This window comes from Lotus japonicus, chromosome 6, assembly GCF_012489685.1.
Source record: "Lotus japonicus ecotype B-129 chromosome 6, LjGifu_v1.2".
NCBI lineage: Eukaryota > Viridiplantae > Streptophyta > Magnoliopsida > Fabales > Fabaceae > Lotus > Lotus japonicus.
The window spans coordinates 9,786,069-9,806,027 of record NC_080046.1 but is presented as its reverse complement, the minus strand read 5'-3'; the positions used below and the strand labels follow the sequence as shown (position 1 = coordinate 9,806,027).

Here is a 19,959-nt window from a genome sequence, read left to right as displayed (position 1 = left end):
TTTATCATTAACATATCATCGAAAAGACCATGAACTATAGTAACTATAGTATTTGTAACCTCTGTGACCAATAATACAAACAAATTTCAAATACACATACACAAAAGTTTACGTTTCAAAAGATCATGAATTGAATCAAAATGTCAAGCTTTCTAGCATCATACCAGAAAACTATGCGAGGGAAGCGCGAAGGATTAGAGGAACAACGTGGATCGGTCCAAAGACTAAAAAGTAGAAACGACAAAGTAGTTCAACTGCTGAATTTCGAGGTAAGAATTTTGAGTGGGATACTAAATCCAAGAGTGTTTTATAGTGCTTGGTTGTCCTCGAGAACTAGCACACAACATAGGGTTTCCAGCTGGTTGGCAAAATCTTATAGATTTTTTTTTTTGGAAAAGTGGCTTGAGCTTTGTGTTAATAATAAAGTATGAAAAAATGATGCTTTTTGTTAACAACTATACTAATTATTAATAGAAAATGGTCAAGAATACACTAAGTAATATTTGTTTATAAAATAATATTAAGTATTAAAACTATTTAATGAAATGATGTTTTTTGTTAACAACTATATAAAAATTACTTTAGAGAAATTTTAATGGTATTTATTATTATTAGTTATTAACTCTTCTTTGTGAAAATAAATTTCAATGATTAACTCTAATGGATTTGACCAGAGCTATTTTCCCTTTTTTATATTAGTGATAATACTAATTAGCTATTAATGATTTTTTTATCTTACTAGTCATATTAAATATAAATAATAAAATTCGTTAAATTACTAGTTATTAATAGAAAAAGTTCAAGAATACAACTAAGTAATATTTTTATAAAAAATAGTAAGTATTAAAACTATTTAATGAAATAATACTATTTATTAAAAACTATATGAAAAAAGAATTTAGATGAATTTTAATGGTATTTTTTTGTTATTAATTATTAACTCTTCTTTATCAAAATAAATTTCAATTATTAACTCTTATGCATTTTTTTTGAATGTGGAACATATATTAGAAAAATTAAGTGGGCTATAGAGGCAGTTACACCAGACTCAATAAAAACAACACAATCTGGCGGAATCTCTTCAATCCAAACACAGTTTGGGTACCTTGAAGAGTTATTAGCCAAGTGATCAGCCACAAAGTTTCCAGATCGACAAACAAAAAACTATTAAAAAAAAAACCAAAAACTTGCAATCCTTAATAATATTAACTAAGTAAGATACCCCTTGCATAAACTTATGCGAAGTTTCATAGAGTTGAAGGCGATCAGTCTCCGCAAAAATATCTAGAACAAATAAATCCATAGCAAGCAAAAGGTACCAACAGAAAGCTATAGCGCGACGAGCAAAGGGGAGGAAGCCTCCACCGGGTTCATCATTGCTGCAGCCATGAATTTGTCATTCTCATTCCGAGCTATACACCCCAATCTAGCAGCTCCTCCAGGCCCCAAGGAACCAGCTAAATTCAACTGAACAATATTCTGACTTGGACGCCGCCAACAACTAGGGAACTCACGATGGACACCAGCAGCTGGGGCACTCGGCGGTGCTGTCAAAGCGTGCAACCGTGATACCAAATCATCCATAACCGAAGACACCCCATGAAATATAAGTATATTCCTTGCTTCCTAGATAACAAACAAAAATTTAATACACGCACCTGTCATGGCTGGGTCATCAAGAGCAAAAAAATGCTGCAACATACTCTCTATCGTGCTGTCTCCATGCACCGTCAAACATCCCGGGAAAGAAAACCACCACCGGACATAAAAGAAGAGCGTGGTTGATAGATTCAGAAGCCTCATTGCTAAAGGGACACTAGTCCTCGACATCCACCCCCTGAACGCGAAGAGAATGGCGAACAGGGAGGACGCCACTGGTAGCACACCAAGCTACCTCTTTGCAGCGAGGAAGGGCCTAAGCGTGCCAAAGAGACTCCCAAAAACACACTGGGGCATGTTGCATACCAGAAGAAGAAGTTGTACTCATGGCCCGTTCTTGTCGAATAAAGGAGTAACCGGACTTCGTAGTGTACAAACCAACTGTTGCAGCTGGCCAAAACAGCCCGTCCTTTCGAGCTATCATTGAAAGAGGAATTTGTAGAATGGCCCTGGTTGTAGGAGGCTATAAGACAAACTCAACAAGCTCCTGATTCCACACTTGTAAACTAGAATAAAATAATTGGGAAACAAGCTACAGATTGGCACTTTCGGCAAGCTCATCCCTATCGATAAGTAGGACATCTCTCAGAATCCATTTATCCCGCTAAATATCAATACTATGGCCATTACCCACCTTCCACCGAGCTCCCTCCTCAAAAACTCATCTCGTGCGAAAGATATTCATCCACTCATAGCTTGGTCGACTTCCTGTTTTTGTAGCACAAAGAGATGCTTGAGGGACATACATCGCTTTAAACAACCTTCCAAGGAGAGAATCCAGATTCCTGTGAAGTCGCCACCAATTTTTTCCCACAAGGGATGTGTTAAAAGCCTTAAAATCCATGAACCCAATGCCTCCATCAAACTTGGACCTGCATAGGGTGTCGCATTTTAGCCAATGGATGCCCCGCCGAGAGCCTTCTCTACTCCAATAAAATTCCCAACTCCATTTTTTATATTATGATACAAATAATTAATTTATCACATATTAATTAAATTTATTTAAAATATTATTTATCAATCATAAATATGAAAAGAATAAAAAGGCTTAAAGGGTCAAATGGCCCCTGGAATTACAAAGGGAATAAGTTCTATGACCTAAATTTTTTTTACATCTGATGACCCGGGTTTATATGATGTTTTTAGGGTTTTTCCTTGTAGGTTTTGAGTCTTTTTCTTGTGTCTCATGTAGTGTTTCATGCATTCTCATGCATTTTTACTTTTATTTGTGCATTTGCATTAGTTTAGTAATTTTGTAGTTTTATAAGGGCTTTAGTTGCATTTTATTAGAGTTTAGGAGTCTTAGGCAATTTCCACTTGTTTTGGAGCCTTTGTGCAAAACTGACCTTTAAGTTTCAAGATATTTTCCAAGCTTGTTCATCAAGGTTTCAAGTTGAATCAGCTGAAGATGGAGTGTCTAGAGGTTTGGAGAATTGAAGGGAGGCTTAAAGAGGCTTAAAGAGGAGTAAAGAGGAGTTAAAGTGAAGATCAAAAGGTTTTTCAGCGAGTCAGAGCGCCTAGGCGTGCTCCATTGGCGCCTAGGCGCCAATTGCTTTTTCCAGGGTTCTGGAATTGGCGCCTAGGCATGCTTAATTGGCGCCTTGGCGCCAATTACCTTCCAGAGGCTCATTTTCAGGATGGAATTGGCGCTCTGAATTGGCGCCTGAGCGCTCGGAACAACCCAAACTCGTGATTTTTGCCTATAAATAGGATTTTAGTCATTTTCTTTTGTAATCTTTGATATCTTTTCACACTTTGTAAAATTCAAAGGTAGAGGATCATCTAGGAGAGTGAGAGAGGGCTTCCAAGCTTGTAATTCAGGTTCTTGCCATGCTTGGCTAATCTCTCTTCTTTTGCTTTGGATTTCTTTGTAAGACTTTTTGTATTTGAGTTATAATCTTAAGTTCTTTCCCACATGTTCTTCTTCTTTCCTTGAATCTCATATCCATGCTTTATGTTTCAAGTTAGAACATGTGCTAGCTTTAGGCTTTTCTATAATAGAACGGAAGTTTGTTATAGATTAGGGACTTGTTATGGGATTACCTCTCAAAAAGTTAAATTTTTTATTCCAAGTCATAACTTAAAAATATAACTTTAATCAAACATTAATCTTCAGAAAATTCCAGACTTCTTCTACTCCAGACCTACTCTCCACCACAAATCCCTCCCATCAACCACCATGCACCCCACCACAACCCTTTCCCTCTCTCCTTTTCCTCCGTCGGTGCATTTCCCTCTCCTCGACGCCTTCCCTCTCCCTCCTCCACTTCTAGTTTCATGATCTGTGTAAGGTGAAGCGGGGGTGGAACTGGGCAGTTGCAACGCTGGTCGCACATGGTTATTACCACGGTGAGGAGTGGCGCAGTGGCTGAGGGTCTGGTGTGAAGAACCCCCTCCCCAATTTGAAGATCCACCATCCCCGTTCGGATCTGGGTTTTGCGGTTGGTGGAAGGAGGTTCTGGTTTTCCCACCCCTCTATTTTTCTCCATCATCTTCTTCTTCGCCTCTGAACTCTTCTATCATCTCGAACCATGAGCAGGTCAGGTCAGCCACCAGATTTGAAGAAGTAAGCATCGCTCTCACTTTTTTCACCCATTTGTTATTACCTTATTTTATTTTATAATTTCGGCTGCATTTTTTTCAGATTTCCGTACCCTTATTTTGTGAATGCGGCATGTACATGGACAAGAAGCTTCAAAGTAAGTTTATGTACTTTTACCTTTGCTAATTGTTCTTGTCTGCCATTTTTCTCCATCTGATTGAGGTTTTTGAATTGACTTGTGTTCCTGTATTGTTTATTGGTTAATGATGATTCAGATCTGCAGATGAGTATTATGGATGCAGATTTCCAGATCTGAAAAATAGAAGAAGGTTGCAAGATAGAGCTTGGGAAAGAGAGGATACGCACAAAATTAAATGATAAAAATCAGCCTCTTTGATTTGTTTACCCTGTTGCTGGTAGTTTTGTTTTTCTGCATACTGGGAGAGGGTGTCTTTTCTTGTTGCTGAACGTTGTTTCTGTTTCTTTTCTTTTTCCCCTTTGTAAATGGGTTTTAGCTCCCTTCTTGCTAATTCATTTAGTTATTCAATTAGTCAGGGCAGCCACCAGATTTGAAGAAGTAAGCAAAGATAGATATTTTGAGACGGGTAGAGTGGAATATTGAATTTTATGAAAAAAAAAAGAATTGCAAATGATGAAGAAGAGCAAATTTCTGGGTTTTTCAAGTTTAGGGGTTGAAGATGGAAAAAATAATGGAGGACGAAGATGATTTTTTGGAATTGCAAATGATGAAGAAGAGCAAATTTATGGGTTTTTTTAAATTTAGGTTTTAATATATGAGTTGGAATTAAAAAATAAATAGTTTATAATTTTTCTAATTAAAAAAATTTAAAATGTCACGTGAAATTGCTGACTATGACAAAATTGAAGGCTGACAACATTTGGTCTTAATTGAATTAAAATAATCTAGGGACCCAATTAGATGTAAAAAAATTTTAGGGCCTGAAACTGATTCTCTTTGTAATTTCAGGGGCAATTTGACTCATTAAGCCAAATAAAAAATATAAAAATGATACTAAGTAATATGGGGAAAACTTCCATGTCCCATCTCTCTGGAGAGGCAAAGGTGCCCAAAAAAAAAAGGACTGAAAGTCTAATTATTATTTTTTCGGTGCCATAAATGTAAATGCGCCAGGGGCCTATTTAAAAATTAAATTCTGCTTCCCATTTTTAACCCTTTATTTTTTGTTTGATTTATATTCAGTCCCTTATTTCTGTTTGATTCATATTCAGTCCCTCATAGTGAAAGAATAGAAAAATAATTGCATAAAACTATTCTCACTTTCTGGGTTCCATAAGTGGTAACTAGCTAGGAAAAATAATTTTATGTTGTTGTTTGTTCAATATTTGGTGAGAACTTGTGCAAAATCTGTGTCTCCTTGATGTTCCTTGTCAAGTCACGGTCCCAACAAGTCATACTAGAGCTTTAATGGTGACTCGAGGTGGCCGGAATCATCATTTTCGAAAATGACCCATTTTTAAAAGTTCCCGAAATGAAAATCTGAGGTCATAGATGGATTTAGAAGGTCGAGACGAGTCCGGAACAAGTTCCGGAATCTCAAACGGAGCCCGGACGAAGCTACACTCTCCCGCACTTGCCGGCGAGGTGGCCGGAGAGTGAGCCCACTCTCGGCCACGCGCCCCACTCACGCTAGAGGAAGAAGGAGAGTGGCGGCCACTCTTGGCTGTGAGACACACTCGCCTGATGACGTCAGAGACGCTGACGTGGCTTGTTCTCGTGCTGACATGTGGCAGAATGTGTTTTTTGGAAATTTTGGGTCATTTTTATCCGTTTTGGGTCCAAGAGGAGTCGATTCTAAGGTTTTCGACCGTTCCGGACACAATGGTGTGGTTCGTTTCTTGAAAATCTTTCCAGATTTGCAAATAGGACCAGAATGCCTTTGAATAAACTTAAGTAATGTGTTTTTTGGAAATTTTGGGTCATTTTTATCCGTTTTGGGTCCAAGAGAAGTCGATTCTAAGGTTTTCGACCGTTCCGGTCGCAATGGTGTGGTTCGTTTCTTGAAAATCTTTCCAGATTTGCAAATAGGACCAGATATTGGCCTTTGAATAAACTTAAGTAATGTGTTTTTTTAATAATTTTGGACATTTTTATCCGTTTTGGGTCCAAGAGGAGTCGATTCTAAGGTTTTCGACCGTTCCGGACGCAATGGTGTGGTTCGTTTCTTGAAAATATTTCCAGATTTGCAAATAGAACCAGATATTGGCCTTTGAATAAACTTAAGTAATGTGTTTTTTTAATAATTTTGGTCATTTTTATCCGTTTTGGGTCCAAGAGGAGTCGATTCTAAGGTTTTCGACCATTCTAGAAGCAACGATGGTATTCGTTTCATGAAAATCTTTCCAAATTTGCGGATATGATTATATCAATTCTAATATTTAAATGAATACTAGTTAATTGATGGATAATGACACTTTTAACCTAATTTAGTTATTTTAAAGTCTACGTTAAACTAGGATTATCCATTTTAATGACCTCTTAATTTAACGTTAGTTATTCCATTGACCCTTTTAAACGAATGTTAGTTATATTATTATCTCGATTAGACCATGGTTAGTTATTCTAATGACCCTCCTAACTGAAGCTTAGTTATAATATAGTCTCAGTTAGACTAGAGTCTATTATTCTATAGTCTCAGTTAAACTAGAGCTTGTTATTCTATAGTCTCAGTTAAACTAGAGCTTAAATCAGGTTTAACTTAAGATTAGTCAACTTGTGTTAGCGCAAAAAATAAGAGTCAAAGTATGAAAAAAAGGGCCATCAGCCAAACAAAATACCAATAGAATTGGCAAATGTAAAAAAGCCCAGATATGCGTTTTTGGCACCAAAAAAGAAGGGGTCAGCAGCAAAAAAGACTAGCCCAAGAAAAAAAACAGTCAAATCCTTATAGAAAAGTGAAGGGCCATCAGCCAAACAAAAAAAACCAACAGAATGGGCTAATGCAAAAAGGCCCAGATATGTGTTTTTTGCTAATTTGAATTGAGTTGGCAAAGCGCCAAAGCGACTTCCTAATCCTAATTAATCTAAGTAACGTTTAGATGGAGTTAATTCTTCCCTACCATTTTTAGTGTTTCTTATTCATATAACTTGAATTGAAGACTATATGTTTAATGAAATTGAACTTTCTCCTTTTCCCGGTGGAGACTGGTGGCCAAATGACCACAAAAATGTAATTCAACTTTTTGCTATTTAGATTAACAGATACATATGTATTTTAAAATGCATATTTCTTACATGTGAAATAAATAAAAATATACTTAAAGATTTAGGTAAAGATAGATACTTTTAAACTCTTCAAGGCAAGTGGTTTGCAAATTCTAGTTATATGTGTTTTTACTTTTTAAGACCTATAAACACCATATTTCATCGTTTAGTGTTCCAATTGGATCAAAGTAGTGCAAAATGGTATTTTGTTAAACGAACTTCTAACAATGTAAACACAAGTTATTCATTGATAATATGAAAGAACAATGCTCTAATAAGCATTATTCAAGGCATGAGAAAAGGAACAGAGAACAAGTTGTTTTGGCGAAAATCTAAATAATCAAAATTCACTCCGATGAGTATATATTGATTTAAAACAAAGAAAAAATTATAACCAACACGCATTTCCCTCATTAAATTGATGTTCATATATACATATGTTTTCATAGATATGTAAATATATCAATGTAAGCTCTATATAGTTGTACTGTAATGAAGGGATTGACCATTGATCACAATGAACTTATCCTAGTTTTAACTCTTAATTTTGGATTCTAGCATGTACATTAAAAAGGTGAAGTTGAAGCCCATGTCAGTTTTGAGCTTGAAGAAGACCTATGATCTACCACCCCATAACACAGATCACATCATATATTAGTGGTTGTTAACTATTTGATTGGGCACCTAACGTGTGATGTTTACCAGATTTAATTTTAGCCAAGTGGTGCAGACTAATTGTCTTTTCAAACTACTTAAGTTTAATCCAATATTAATTAATTAATTAGTTGAAGATACTCATTTAATTATTTGACGTAATGTATTTTTTCACAAGGTATATCCACAACTGGTAATCATATTATTAATCTCTTGAGATTCTGAGATCACATTAAGTATATATCTCCCAACAAATAATTATTCATACATTTCGTTCAAAGATCAAACTTTAAATTAGATACTTAAGAAAATAAACTATATCTATCTTATTAGTTATGCTATAGATATTGTTGGTGCAATGCATTTGAATTTTCCTTTTCATATATCAATTAGTATTAGTTTAATCTTCACCATCTCATAAGCTATAGACATTGCCGTGGCATGTGATTAATGATGAGGAGATCGTTGTCAATAGTTTCTCCCATATCAATGTCTTTCAATAAATATTAGTAATTAATTTTTTAATTTTTTTAGTCATCAAAGTTGATGTTTGTTAGAATCATAAATGAATTATTAACGTAGGTGATTGAAAACAACCAGAATGGACTAATGCAAAAAGGCCCAAATAATTTTTGGCACAAAAAAATGAGGGGTCAGCAGCAAAAAAGGCCCAAATTTTTTCATAATTTGTTTTTCACATTTTTAGCAAAAAGCATCAGCTAGATTCAAACTCGTGACCTGTGGGTTCCTAGGAACAGACACGTGCTGCCAATTGAACTGCGACATCAGTAGTGATTAGTTGTGAACATTAATAATATATAAAGGTTTGACTATGATTAAACTAAGGTTAGTTATTTAATAGTCTTGATTAAACTATGGTTAGTAATTTAATAGTCCTGATTAAACTAGGGTTAGTTATTTAATAGTCTTGATTAAGCTATGGTTAGTTATTTAATAGTCATGATTAAACTATGGTTATCTATTCTGATGACTTTAATAACCTAAGGTTAGTTATTCAATAGTCCATGACTAGAGTTAGTTATTCTAGTTACACTCTCAACTTAAAGTTAGTTATTTTAATAGTCTCGGTTAAACTAGGGCATCTATTCTAATGACCATCTTGGTAGGACAGGCCACATTTATTGCATTTGTAAAGAATATTCAATCAGGATGAATGATTAGAAATTTACATGATGAATGATTAGGATCATAATGAACGATGATCATGATGGGTGGTCAATATGATCCCGGTGGATGTTTAGAATGATTAGAGTGGTCAATATGATCACTTAAGGTTAGTTCATGCAAGATCGATATGTAAAAATAACATAATTAAGCATATGAGACTTTTAAGTTCTTAAGATTAGATATTCTAGTAACCAATAGGTCACGTGCATGTTCATCCATATATAAAGAAGTAGCATGATGATGATTGAACTCTTTGATTTGGACCATTAATGGCTTTGACACACTTCAAAGAACCTCATGATGGATGATTAGGATTACAATGATGGATGATCATGATGGATGGTCAATATGATCCTGATGGATGATTAGAATGAACCCGATAGATAATAAGGACGAACCCGATATTGAACCAACACATAGTTAGCTAACCTTGATCTTAAGTTCATAATATTAACTAGTTCATGCAAGATCGATATGCCAAAATTACATAATTAAACATATGAGGCTTTTAAGTTCTTAAGATTAGATATTTCGGTTAAGATTGACCTGCCAAAACAACCTAATTAAGCTTTTAAGGTTGATAAGTTACTAAGATTAGCCAACTCGACTTGTTGAAACAATCTAATCAATGTATATAACATAGAAAAGAGAATTACATTTATTTTTAAGTTCAATTAAAATTAAAACACATTTTTTGACCAAACAAATTTAATTGGATGTTTGTGTAAACAAAGTTTACACCGTCATTGCATATATCTTTAATCATTTAACAAACGATATAGCTGAAACAACCTGATTTTAGGTACTCAAATTTTCAACTTTCACCCTCAACTTTCCCTCTCAAATTTCCCTCTTGACTTTCCCCCCAACTTTCCCTATTAACTTTCCCTCTCAACTTTCCCTCCCAATTTTCCCTCTTAACTTTCCCTCTCAACTTTCCCCTTCAACCAATGAGATGTAGGCACCTATGTACTCTCTCTCCTCCTTATCTCAATACTCTCATCTCAAGCACGGGAGTTGGATTTGGGGCCTCCCCTATGGGGCTGCGCGCCCCACCCTTTTTTTTTAAACCCAAAAGTGCCCTACGGAAAGGTACTTTCCGTATTCAATTTAACTGAATACGGAAAGGTACTTTCCGTATTATATTTTGATGACTACGGAAAGGTATTTTCCGTATTTAACTCTGACAGGATTCCCCCTTTTTCCACCATTACTCCTCCCTCACCAACCTTCACCAACCCCTCACCAGCCCCCCTGAACCTCCTCAATGCCTCCAGACCACCCTCTCTCTCACCCTCTCCTACCTCACTTTCATTCCCAAGCTCTCCACCACCATCCACTCCTTCATTTCCCAAGCTCTCCACCACTACAACAAGTGTTGTAGTAGAGGTAAGTCTATGTGTTTATTTGTTGTTATTTTGTAGGATTAAGTAGTGGAAGTAGTTAGATTAAGTAGTTTAAGTAGTTAGATTAAGTAGTTTAAGTAGTTAGAAGGATGGGTTTTTGAATTCTGAGTCGTGATATAATACGGATTGTTATCTTCCGTATTGAATATGGAAAGTAACAATCCGTATTCGGTATGGAAAGTAGATTTCCGTATTGAGTATGGAATGTAACTTTCCGTATTCTCTTCCAGGGATGACAGATTCATTTTTCTTTGGTGAGTCACAATTGATTGAAGCTGGATTTCACAATGGTCAACCTGAAGAGGCCACTACAGAGGTGCCACCACCAGCATTTGTGCCCCCGTGTATAAGTATAGATGTCTCGCATTTATTTGCAACTGATCAGGTATTCTTTGAACATATTTTTGCATTGTTTTGAGAGTGTAATATATCAATTCTTATTATGTCTTGATCACCCTTGTAATCAATTCTTATTATTATAACAGATTTTCCCTACCCGTGATGATCTTATCAATTGGGTTCATGGAATTGCGATTGAAAATGGATATGTTACGTTGATCACAAAGTCAGATTATGGTGGGAATGGAAGCAGAAAAGCTTATGTCATGTTGGGGTGCGAGAAGCATGGTAAATATGTTCCTTATAGAGACCCTGACCTTGTTGAAGGGACGAGATCACAAAAGACAGGTTGTCCTTTTAGACTAAAAGGACGACCTAGGAAAAATGGCATAGATAGAGATTGGCGGCTAAAGGTGATGGAAGGTATACACAACCATGAACCAGCTAGGTCACTACTTGGGCACAATTTTGTTGGTCGTCTAAAACCCAGAGAGAAGGAGCAAGTGGGAAAAATGACAAGGAGTTGGGTTCCACCGAGAAAGATGTTGTTGACTTTGAAGGAAAACAATCCTTCAAACTTGACTACCATATCTCAGATTTATGGTGTTTGCAAGAGGTTAAGAAAATCCCTCCGCGGGGGATTGACAGAAATGCAACACTTGTTGAAGAAGTTGGACGGTGACAAGTATGTCCACTTTGAAAGACATGAGCCTGGATCGAAAGTCATTAGGGATGTATTTTGGGCTCATCCAAATGCTATCAAACTGTTCAACACATTTCCATATGTAGTGATTATGGATTGCACATACAAGACAAACAAATATGCAATTCCCTTGCTTGAGATTGTTGGACTGACTTCCACAGATAAGACATACTCCATAGCCTTTTGCTACATTGTTAATGAGGGCACAGATGACTACGTTTGGGCACTGGAGTGTATGAAGTCTCTATTAGCTGATCAAGCCATGTTGCCTAAGGTGATTGTTACTGACAGGGATCTTGCCTTATTGAGTGCTGCTAAGCAAAGCCTTCCTAACACTACACATTTATTATGTTTGTGGCACATCAACAAGTGTGTTTTGGCAAAGTGCAAACTCTATGTTGGCACAGATGATTTTGCTGAGTTGGTTATGATGAAGTGGGCAGAGGTGGTGGATGCTGCAACAGTTGAAGAATTTGAAGTGAAATGGATGCAATTGTTTAATATGTGCAAGGCAAAATACAGCAACTTTACCTCCTATTGTTCTACTACATGGTTGGTTCACAAGGAGAAATTCGCCAAGGCATGGACAAATCATGTGATGCACTTTGGAACAACAACAAGTAACAGGTAAAAAAATTACATGAGCTTAATTTATGCGTTGTTTGTTCATTTGATAGATTGTTGTTAATAAGATATCTATTTGTTGTTTGCAGGGCTGAGGGTGCACATGCCAGTTTGAAGAAGATGTTACGGGATTGCAAGGGTGACCTGGCCACTTCATGGGATGCGTCGCATAGTTTGACATGTAATCGACATACTGAAATATTAGCATCGTTTGAGCGCAGTATTCACAGAATTGATCACATTTTCATGTTCCCATTTTACACAAATATTAGAGGATTTGTGTCAAACAAATGCCTGCAGCTCATCGACGATGAACATATAAGAATGAAGTCCTACGGCGGATGCGATTGCTTGTTGAGAGAGACTCATGGACTACCTTGCGGTTGTGAACTTGCAGGTCACCGGTCAACCACTCTCTTGTCAATTAATTCTATTTGTTATTGAAAGTGACACTTTTGTGAACTTGCAGGTTATGAAAGAATTCCATATGAGTCAATTCATCCATTCTGGAAGAGACTGAGTTGGGAGCATGTACCTGAACCTGTTGCAGATACTACCAGCAACCATATTTGCGGCATGAACCATGGAGATATGCAACCAGAAGTTGAGGCATTGACACATTATTTCAGTTCTTTGGATACTGGAGGGCAGAGTATGGTAAGGAGGAAGCTTCAAGCGATCTATTGTCCTGAAAGCAGTTCACTTTGTACTCCTGCGGTTAAGATAAGGTCCAAGCGCACTCTTAAGGCGAATGAGAAAATACCACCTAAGAATAAAGCAATAGGATCCTTGACTCGTGATCTTTCAGGTTTTGAACATGTTGATAGGGAGATCAGAGAGGCAAAGAAGGTTTCACAACCACCAAAGAAGAAGAAGCGTGTGAAGAAGTCTGATACAAGCTATTTCATGGGTCATTTTCCAGCCTTTTTCCACCCATATATACAAACAGTTCAGAATGTTGAGGATGATGGTAACTGTGGCTATAGAGCCGTTGCTGCATTACTCGGACTACCATCAGGTGAGGAAAGTTGGTCATGGGTTAGGGCAGCGTTGATAGAAGAACTTGAACGACACAGAGGGTTGTATGATGAAATGTGGTCCAGACATGTGGTTAATGCCTTACATTCCCGACTCACTCTTCCTCCTGGTGATCCGGCTACCGAGGATAAATGGATGCAACTGTCAGAGATGGGATACCTTGTAGCAACCAGGTTCCAAGTGGTTTTCATATCCATCTCCTCTACGGGTTGTTGGTCATACCTTCCACTAAGAGGAGAAGGTCCACCGGATGTACATCCTGTTATAGCTGTTGGTCATGTGATTAATCACTTTGTACAGGTATTTTTTGATTGAGTACACTAATATCCAATTGGTGAATTGATTTGTTGTATTTGCAAGTTATCTAATTTTATTGTTATTCTCTATAATGTAGCTCCATCTAACTCCTGGACATTCTATGCCGCCAATTGCTCTCCAGTGGGAACGGTATGTTGATCCTACATCAGTAAGCTGGTGCGCCCCATATGGTACACGTTTAGGAAGATTCACATCAGAATACGAAGCTTGGCTTGTTACTTTTGGTGTTCCTCTTATTCACCAAAGCTATGTAGACATCACCTCAGATTAACACCACACTTTTGTGTGATATTCATTTGTAAACGCTCTGTAATATTAATCTGATGGGCCTTGCCTTTATGATGTTCATTTGTTGCTTTTAATAATATTAATTTGATGGTCATTGTTATATTGATGGGCCTTATTATTTTGAATCAGCATCAGGGATAATTAACATAGACAACCACTCTGTCATCAGAGTCCTGTCATTTTCATCCACCCCATCATCAGAGTCCTGTCATTTCCAACCACCCCATCATCAGAGTCTTGTCATTTTCATCCACTAAATGACGAACTTGAAACCTGACATTACTATCTACCACCAACCAACCCCAACCACACTTGTATTATCCACCAAACACCATAAATCTTTTGACCATTCTGCTATAAATCTCTCTGGGTTCTTTATTCTTCTTCATTCTTTTCTTCATGTCTTGCTTTCGAAGATAAAAAAAAAACAATGGAACAAGACTGGGATGCATTAGTCCGCCGTTGCAAACGTCAAGGCAGCACTTCTAGCAGCTCTCGTCCTCTCATTCATGGGCCAGCTGGCGCCGTCCAGGCTGCCATGTATGGGCGTAGATCCAACCCTAACACACTACTCATTCCGACCCAAGAATTTGTGAGGCGTGCGCTCGAAGACAGATCAACCGAAACCGATCCTGATTTCAATTCAAATGCTTGGCTTACAGCTTTGCAATTGGTGGAATCTGCCACTCCGCTGGGCACAATCACAACGAATGTTGAGAGAGTAGAGAGTGTTGTTGCTGTTATTAAATCATGCACTCCCAATGGTTTCGGAGATGCCAAAGTTACCCTCAAGGTATTTGCTCGCTTTTGTCCAGCTTCTTTAACCGTCAATTTGTTGTCTCATTTTCTCTCACGATTGCATTGATTTAGGACCCTACGGGCACCGTTGACGCTAGCGTCCATCGCAAGGCCTTCACTGACGGGGAATTTAGGAATGTCATAACTGTTGGATCTGTTCTTGTTCTCCAAAAGGTTTATTACCTTAAACATTAATCTTGCTTCCTTTGAACAAGTACGCATTAATCTTTTAAATTTGCAATTTACTTGTAGGTTGCTGTGTTTGCACCGAGTAAATCTGTTCGTTATCTGAATATAACGTTGCCCAACATAGTCAAAGTATTTCCACAGGATAGCGGACCCCACGACTTCATCGATATCACTGAGGATTAATTTTGTTTTCGTGTTGCTTCTGAATAATTTCGTGTACCCTTTAAACTGTTTGCCATGAATTATTTATGTTACTTATCCTGCCTTTGATTATTTACGGTGTAGTTATACGGGTTTTTTTCAATACAAGAGTCGGCATATAATGAGTGAAAATAGAAAGCATGATTAATATAAAGAGAGTCCTAATACAAAGAGTCACATGTCATAATATAAAAATACAAAAAAATATACAAATATACAGTCAATCACTCGCCCCGACCCCTACCGGCCCCTCTACGACCTCTAGGTCCACGGGCTCTGCCTCCACGGCCTCTGCCTCCACGCGCACCCTCTGCAGGAGCACCCTCTGCAGGAGCACCCTCTCCACGGGCTCTGCCTCCACGGCCTCTGCCTCCACGCGCTCTGTCTCCACGACCTCTGCCTCCTGCAGCTCTAGCTCCTCGGACAGCAGCAAAGGCTACCCCCTGGGTACCAATGAAGGCATTGGATCTAATAAGATCCAGCGCCCTCTCAGTGAGGGATCGGGAATGCGTGCCCTCTGCAGGAGCATCTGGCACCTCGAGTGACTGCTCCAACAAGTCCACGGCCCGACGCATAACAGTCTGCAAAAATAATGTAGATACATTAGATACAAATAAAATATCATGAACAAAAAATCACAATTGAATGGAAAATAAAATTCAAACTTACCACTGCACTGAACTCCTCCCTCCTATCATCAGGGATGATGAACCGATGGGACACAGCGCTGTACCACCTCATGTAATCCTCCACAGCCTCTCCCGGATATGTAGCGGGGATCCCCTGAGGGCGGAGGTGCGGCGCAAACTCAGCAAAGGCAGCATCTGCGGTCTCAGCAAGGGACCCAGACGTCTGGATCTCAGAGGGGTGTCGAGGGACATCCTGTATGAAGCCAAACTGGCGCAGAACCCTCTCTGGTAGATGCCGTCGAACAACACGGCCAAATGGCGACCGGATGTAGCCAGAATACATGGCCCTCGGATCCCGTGGTCGATGAGCCCGATGGTCCTCAAATGGGGTCCATATAACGTCATCCACCGTCAGCTCATCGAGCATGACTCGCCTCTCATCAAGGCCTGCATGCCCGACCCGGGACATAGCCCACCGCCGCGCCCTAGGCTGGTCCTGCGAGTACTCCGGATCCGCCCTACGGATAATGACGCGGTCAGAAAGGTACTCGTAGACCCATCCTAGCAGGAGCGAGCTAAAACCTCCCATCTGGGCCGTCCCCCTCCTGGACGCTCGACTAAGCTGGTCGTATAGCGTAGCGAGCGCAATCGCGCCCCACGCGTACTCGCACACTCGACCAAGATCCTCCAACATCCCTATCCAGTAGACGGTCGTATGGTAGCCTCCGCTCTTGCTAGCAAAGAGCGTGGCGCCTAGCTGGTTCACCAGCCAAATCCGTGCAGCGTCCTCATATCGGTGCTCTACAATGAAGTGAATTAAGTTAATAGTTTATAACAATACAATAATAATAGATACAAAGACAATACAATAATAATTAAGACATACCCGCCAACGCAGCCTCATACCGGGTCTGCAAGACCCCAAAGCGAATAGTCTGGGACCTATTCGTATCAAACTCAGCCTCATAAATACCAACAGATCCTCCCATCAACTGAGCACAGAGCGCTGCACACTCGTCCCTCTCCCCCCTCCTAGGCGTATAGAACCTCGACCCCATGGGGAGATGGAGAAGAGCCGACACGTCGTCCAAGGTGATAGTCATCTCCCCGAACGACATGTGGAAGCTACTAGTCTCCTCATGCCATCGCTCCACAAGGGCCAAAATAAGGCCTGCATCTGTCACCGGGTAGCTGCAATAGGGTAGCTGATGAAGACCCGTCTGCTCAATCAACTCTCGAACCCGCCTGTGACTGTCTGAATCACCATCACAAGCAAGGTTCCAAACCTTCCCCCCAGCTGTGGCCACCTTCAACTGTCGACGGTCCACATACCGCTCGTCTGTGCGTAGGAGTGCATGCCACGCCTAGGGAGCCTTGTGATCAGCATAATGGGTGAGGAGCGATAGCTCAATAGGCCCCCCCGGAAACGGCGGCAACCTCTGGATCAGGTCCTCCTCGCCACCCTGTGCCCCCTGCTCCCCCTGCTCTGGCGGCAGGACATCAGCATCAACAGTAGGCGGAGGAATACTATCCTCGTCAGATCCTCCCATGCCGGATGAGGCCTCGCCTGATGACTCCTCGCCGGAAGACTCCTCGCCTGAGGACTCCTCGCCTGATGACTCAACCATGGGAGAGGGCGGAGAAACAACTGTAGGTATCTCAACCGTGGGAGACGGCGGATAATCAACCAGAGGAACCTCAATCATGGGAGACGGCGGAGAAACAACTGGAGCTGAAGCCTCCACCGCCTGAGAGGTTGCAGCATGATCGTCGCGCCGGCTAGAAGCATGTAACCGCCGGTGTCTATCCTCAGTAGCCCCGACATCCTCACTAGAAGCATGAGACCTCTTTCTGTTCTTCATTCTCACTATATATTCAGAGCAAACATTCACTATATATACCATTTCAGCCATAGATAGAAACATGATGCAAGCAAATGGAAAATTCCTAGAATTTTATAAGTACATAGATGATAATCGGATCTTCTGTGGATTATGCATGCTTGGATCAACTTTTATTTTCCTAATAATCAATTATGGCATCTAGAAACTACTCACAAATGCTTTGGAAACCTTCTATAATTGATTCTGAACCCAGAATCAATTATAAGTGTTGGGTTTGGTTCTGAGATGAATACGGAAAACGTTTTTCCGTATTCAATACGGAAAACCATGTTCCATACTGAATACGGAATACCATTTTCCATATTCAATACGGAAACCTGTGATCCGTATTTACCCAGAAACGCCATTAACGACAATGAGCTATCGGCCCTAAACCCAAACCACATTCAAGACATTTCAGCCAACAATACCTCTACACAAGCAACAATCGACTACCCTAGGGTTCAATGATTAACATAATTTCAAGTTAAATGGGGAAAGTCCAAAAATCCTTACCTCTAGGTTTCAATTCTGAGAATGGGGTTGTGAAGTGCTTTGATGGAGATGATGGAACCTTTCAAGTACACGGTTCAAGCAAGGGGAGCGACAGAGATCGAAGGTTGAAGAGGGGAGAAGAGCTTGGCAAAATACGGAATGAAGTTTGAAATGGGTTTGAATAAACCCTTGCCGGTTTACATACTAATATAATACGGATATAAGACTTCCGTATTGAATACGGAAATGTTGCTTCCGTATTCTATTAAAGGGGGGCGTTCCAGTAATTTCCCCACTTTAAGTGGGGCGGGGAGCCCCATAGGGCCCAACTCCCCTCAAGCACATATCTCTCCTCTCTCATCAAATCAGATCCGCTTACTCTTTCCCTCATCTAACTGATTCATCCTCCTCTATTCCAGGCGAGCCAAAACAGCCACGGCCACACCACCAGAAAAAGAGACGATGCGTCCTCCGATGCTGCCACCACCATTCCATCCCTAGTGTCATGAGAGCTTCAATATTTCCTGACATCGGAAATTTCGCCCATTTCAACATCTCCAAAAACAGCCGCCAGCCTTTCGCCGTCTCCCGCCGCGCCGGCCACCAGTGCTCCGCCGAGTCTTGAGGAGCTGGTCGTGCTTTCTCCCGTATCCCCCGTGTCCCCGGTGGTTGTACCCACCATGCTGGCCAGGGAGCTTTCGGAAACATGTGCCGTGGTGGTCACATGTTCGCTCCCACCAAGATCTGGCGCCGCTGGCACCGCAAGATCAACGTGAACCAGAAGCGCCACGCCCTGGTCTCCGCCATCGCAGCCTCCGTTGTTCCGTCATTCATCCTCGCCCGCCCGCGGCCACCGCATCGAGACCGTCCCGGAGTTTCCCTTTGTCGTCAGCGACTCTGATGTGAATGGAGATTTTGATGTAGCATCTGATTGGGAGCCTCTCTCGCCGCCGATCAAGCCCAACTTCCGGTTATACCACATCTTCAGTTCTAAAGGTGTCGTTGTTTTATTCACCTCTTCCGGTTTCCCTTCTGTGGGTGAGTATGATGAAGTATTTGAATATGAATTTTTCCCGTTTCATGGAAGATAAAGAGAAAGGGGAACGATGGAGCGGAGCGATGACGAATCTATCAGAGATGAGTTCAAATCTAGAATCACTCCACAAGTTTCTCCTCACCAAAGCCGTCTTCTCGACGACGACACCTTCTCCAAAGCCTCTCTCGCCGCCGATCAAGCCCGCACCATCAAGCTCCTCGATCAACGAGTCCACACCTTGAAGCGAGAGCTCGACGCCGCCATCACCGCCGCCGCACGCGCTCGCTCCGAGAAGCGACACGCCGAGAACGCTCAGAGAGCCGCTGAATCGCGCGCTCTTGAGGTCACCAAGGAGCTCGAAAATACCACGAGTACGCACTCCTCCTTCACACCACAACAATAACAACAACAAACCCTAACGATTTCTGATTTGTGATTTGTGATTTTTGTTTTTAAGAGGTGTTTGAGCTGCATATGGAAGAACTGCGTGCGAAGCAAGAAGAAATCGCGAAGCGTGATAGTGATATTAAGCTTCTGGAAGCGATTATTCAAACGCTTGGAGGAAAAGAATCGATTTCTACATCTCTGTAAAAGCCAGCCATTGTTTCAAGTATGGTCATTGCCCTTGCTTTTTCATTATTGTGTAAACTCACGGGCCTATTTTTCTGTTTTAGGGACCTATCTCTTCTTCTTCCTAAGACCAATGTTGCCTGAAATCTCACACT

At 40.3% G+C, this 19,959-nt stretch overlaps 3 protein-coding genes across 3 annotated transcripts; 1 reads left to right on the top strand and 2 right to left on the bottom strand.

Annotated features, from left to right (window-relative positions):
- Positions 1-15,332: 15,332 nt before the first annotated feature.
- Positions 15,333-17,184, bottom strand: LOC130722222 (protein MAINTENANCE OF MERISTEMS-like). Its single transcript, XM_057572891.1, has 3 exons — positions 16,707-17,184; positions 15,861-16,621; positions 15,333-15,772 (listed from the first exon to the last, which is right to left on the bottom strand). Exons 1-3 carry the CDS (start codon positions 16,936-16,938, stop codon positions 15,416-15,418), a joined length of 1,350 nt encoding a protein of 449 aa, XP_057428874.1. The 5' UTR covers positions 16,939-17,184; the 3' UTR covers positions 15,333-15,415.
- Positions 17,184-18,395, bottom strand: LOC130722225 (proline-rich receptor-like protein kinase PERK12). Its single transcript, XM_057572896.1, has 2 exons — positions 18,220-18,395; positions 17,184-17,687 (listed from the first exon to the last, which is right to left on the bottom strand). Exon 2 carries the CDS (start codon positions 17,680-17,682, stop codon positions 17,185-17,187), a length of 498 nt encoding a protein of 165 aa, XP_057428879.1. The 5' UTR covers positions 17,683-17,687; positions 18,220-18,395; the 3' UTR covers position 17,184.
- A 176-nt stretch (positions 18,396-18,571) lies between these two features.
- Positions 18,572-19,834, top strand: LOC130722226 (uncharacterized). Its single transcript, XM_057572897.1, has 2 exons — positions 18,572-19,605; positions 19,694-19,834. The coding sequence occupies exons 1-2, from the start codon at positions 19,305-19,307 to the stop codon at positions 19,699-19,701; spliced, it is 309 nt and encodes a 102-aa protein (XP_057428880.1). The 5' UTR covers positions 18,572-19,304; the 3' UTR covers positions 19,702-19,834.
- The last annotated feature ends 125 nt before the right edge of the window (positions 19,835-19,959 follow it).

Coding starts and splice junctions, on each gene's coding strand:
- LOC130722222 (XM_057572891.1), bottom strand. CDS start 16,938: ATGTCGTTCGGGGAGATGACTATCACCTTGGACGACGTGTCGGCTCTT. Junction 16,622..16,706: donor GTATGAGGCTGCGTTGGCGG/GTATGTCTTAAT, acceptor ACTTCATTGTAG/AGCACCGATATGAGGACGCT. Junction 15,773..15,860: donor GGGAGGAGTTCAGTGCAGTG/GTAAGTTTGAAT, acceptor TTATTTTTGCAG/ACTGTTATGCGTCGGGCCGT.
- LOC130722225 (XM_057572896.1), bottom strand. CDS start 17,682: ATGAAGAACAGAAAGAGGTCTCATGCTTCTAGTGAGGATGTCGGGGCT.
- LOC130722226 (XM_057572897.1), top strand. CDS start 19,305: ATGGAGCGGAGCGATGACGAATCTATCAGAGATGAGTTCAAATCTAGA.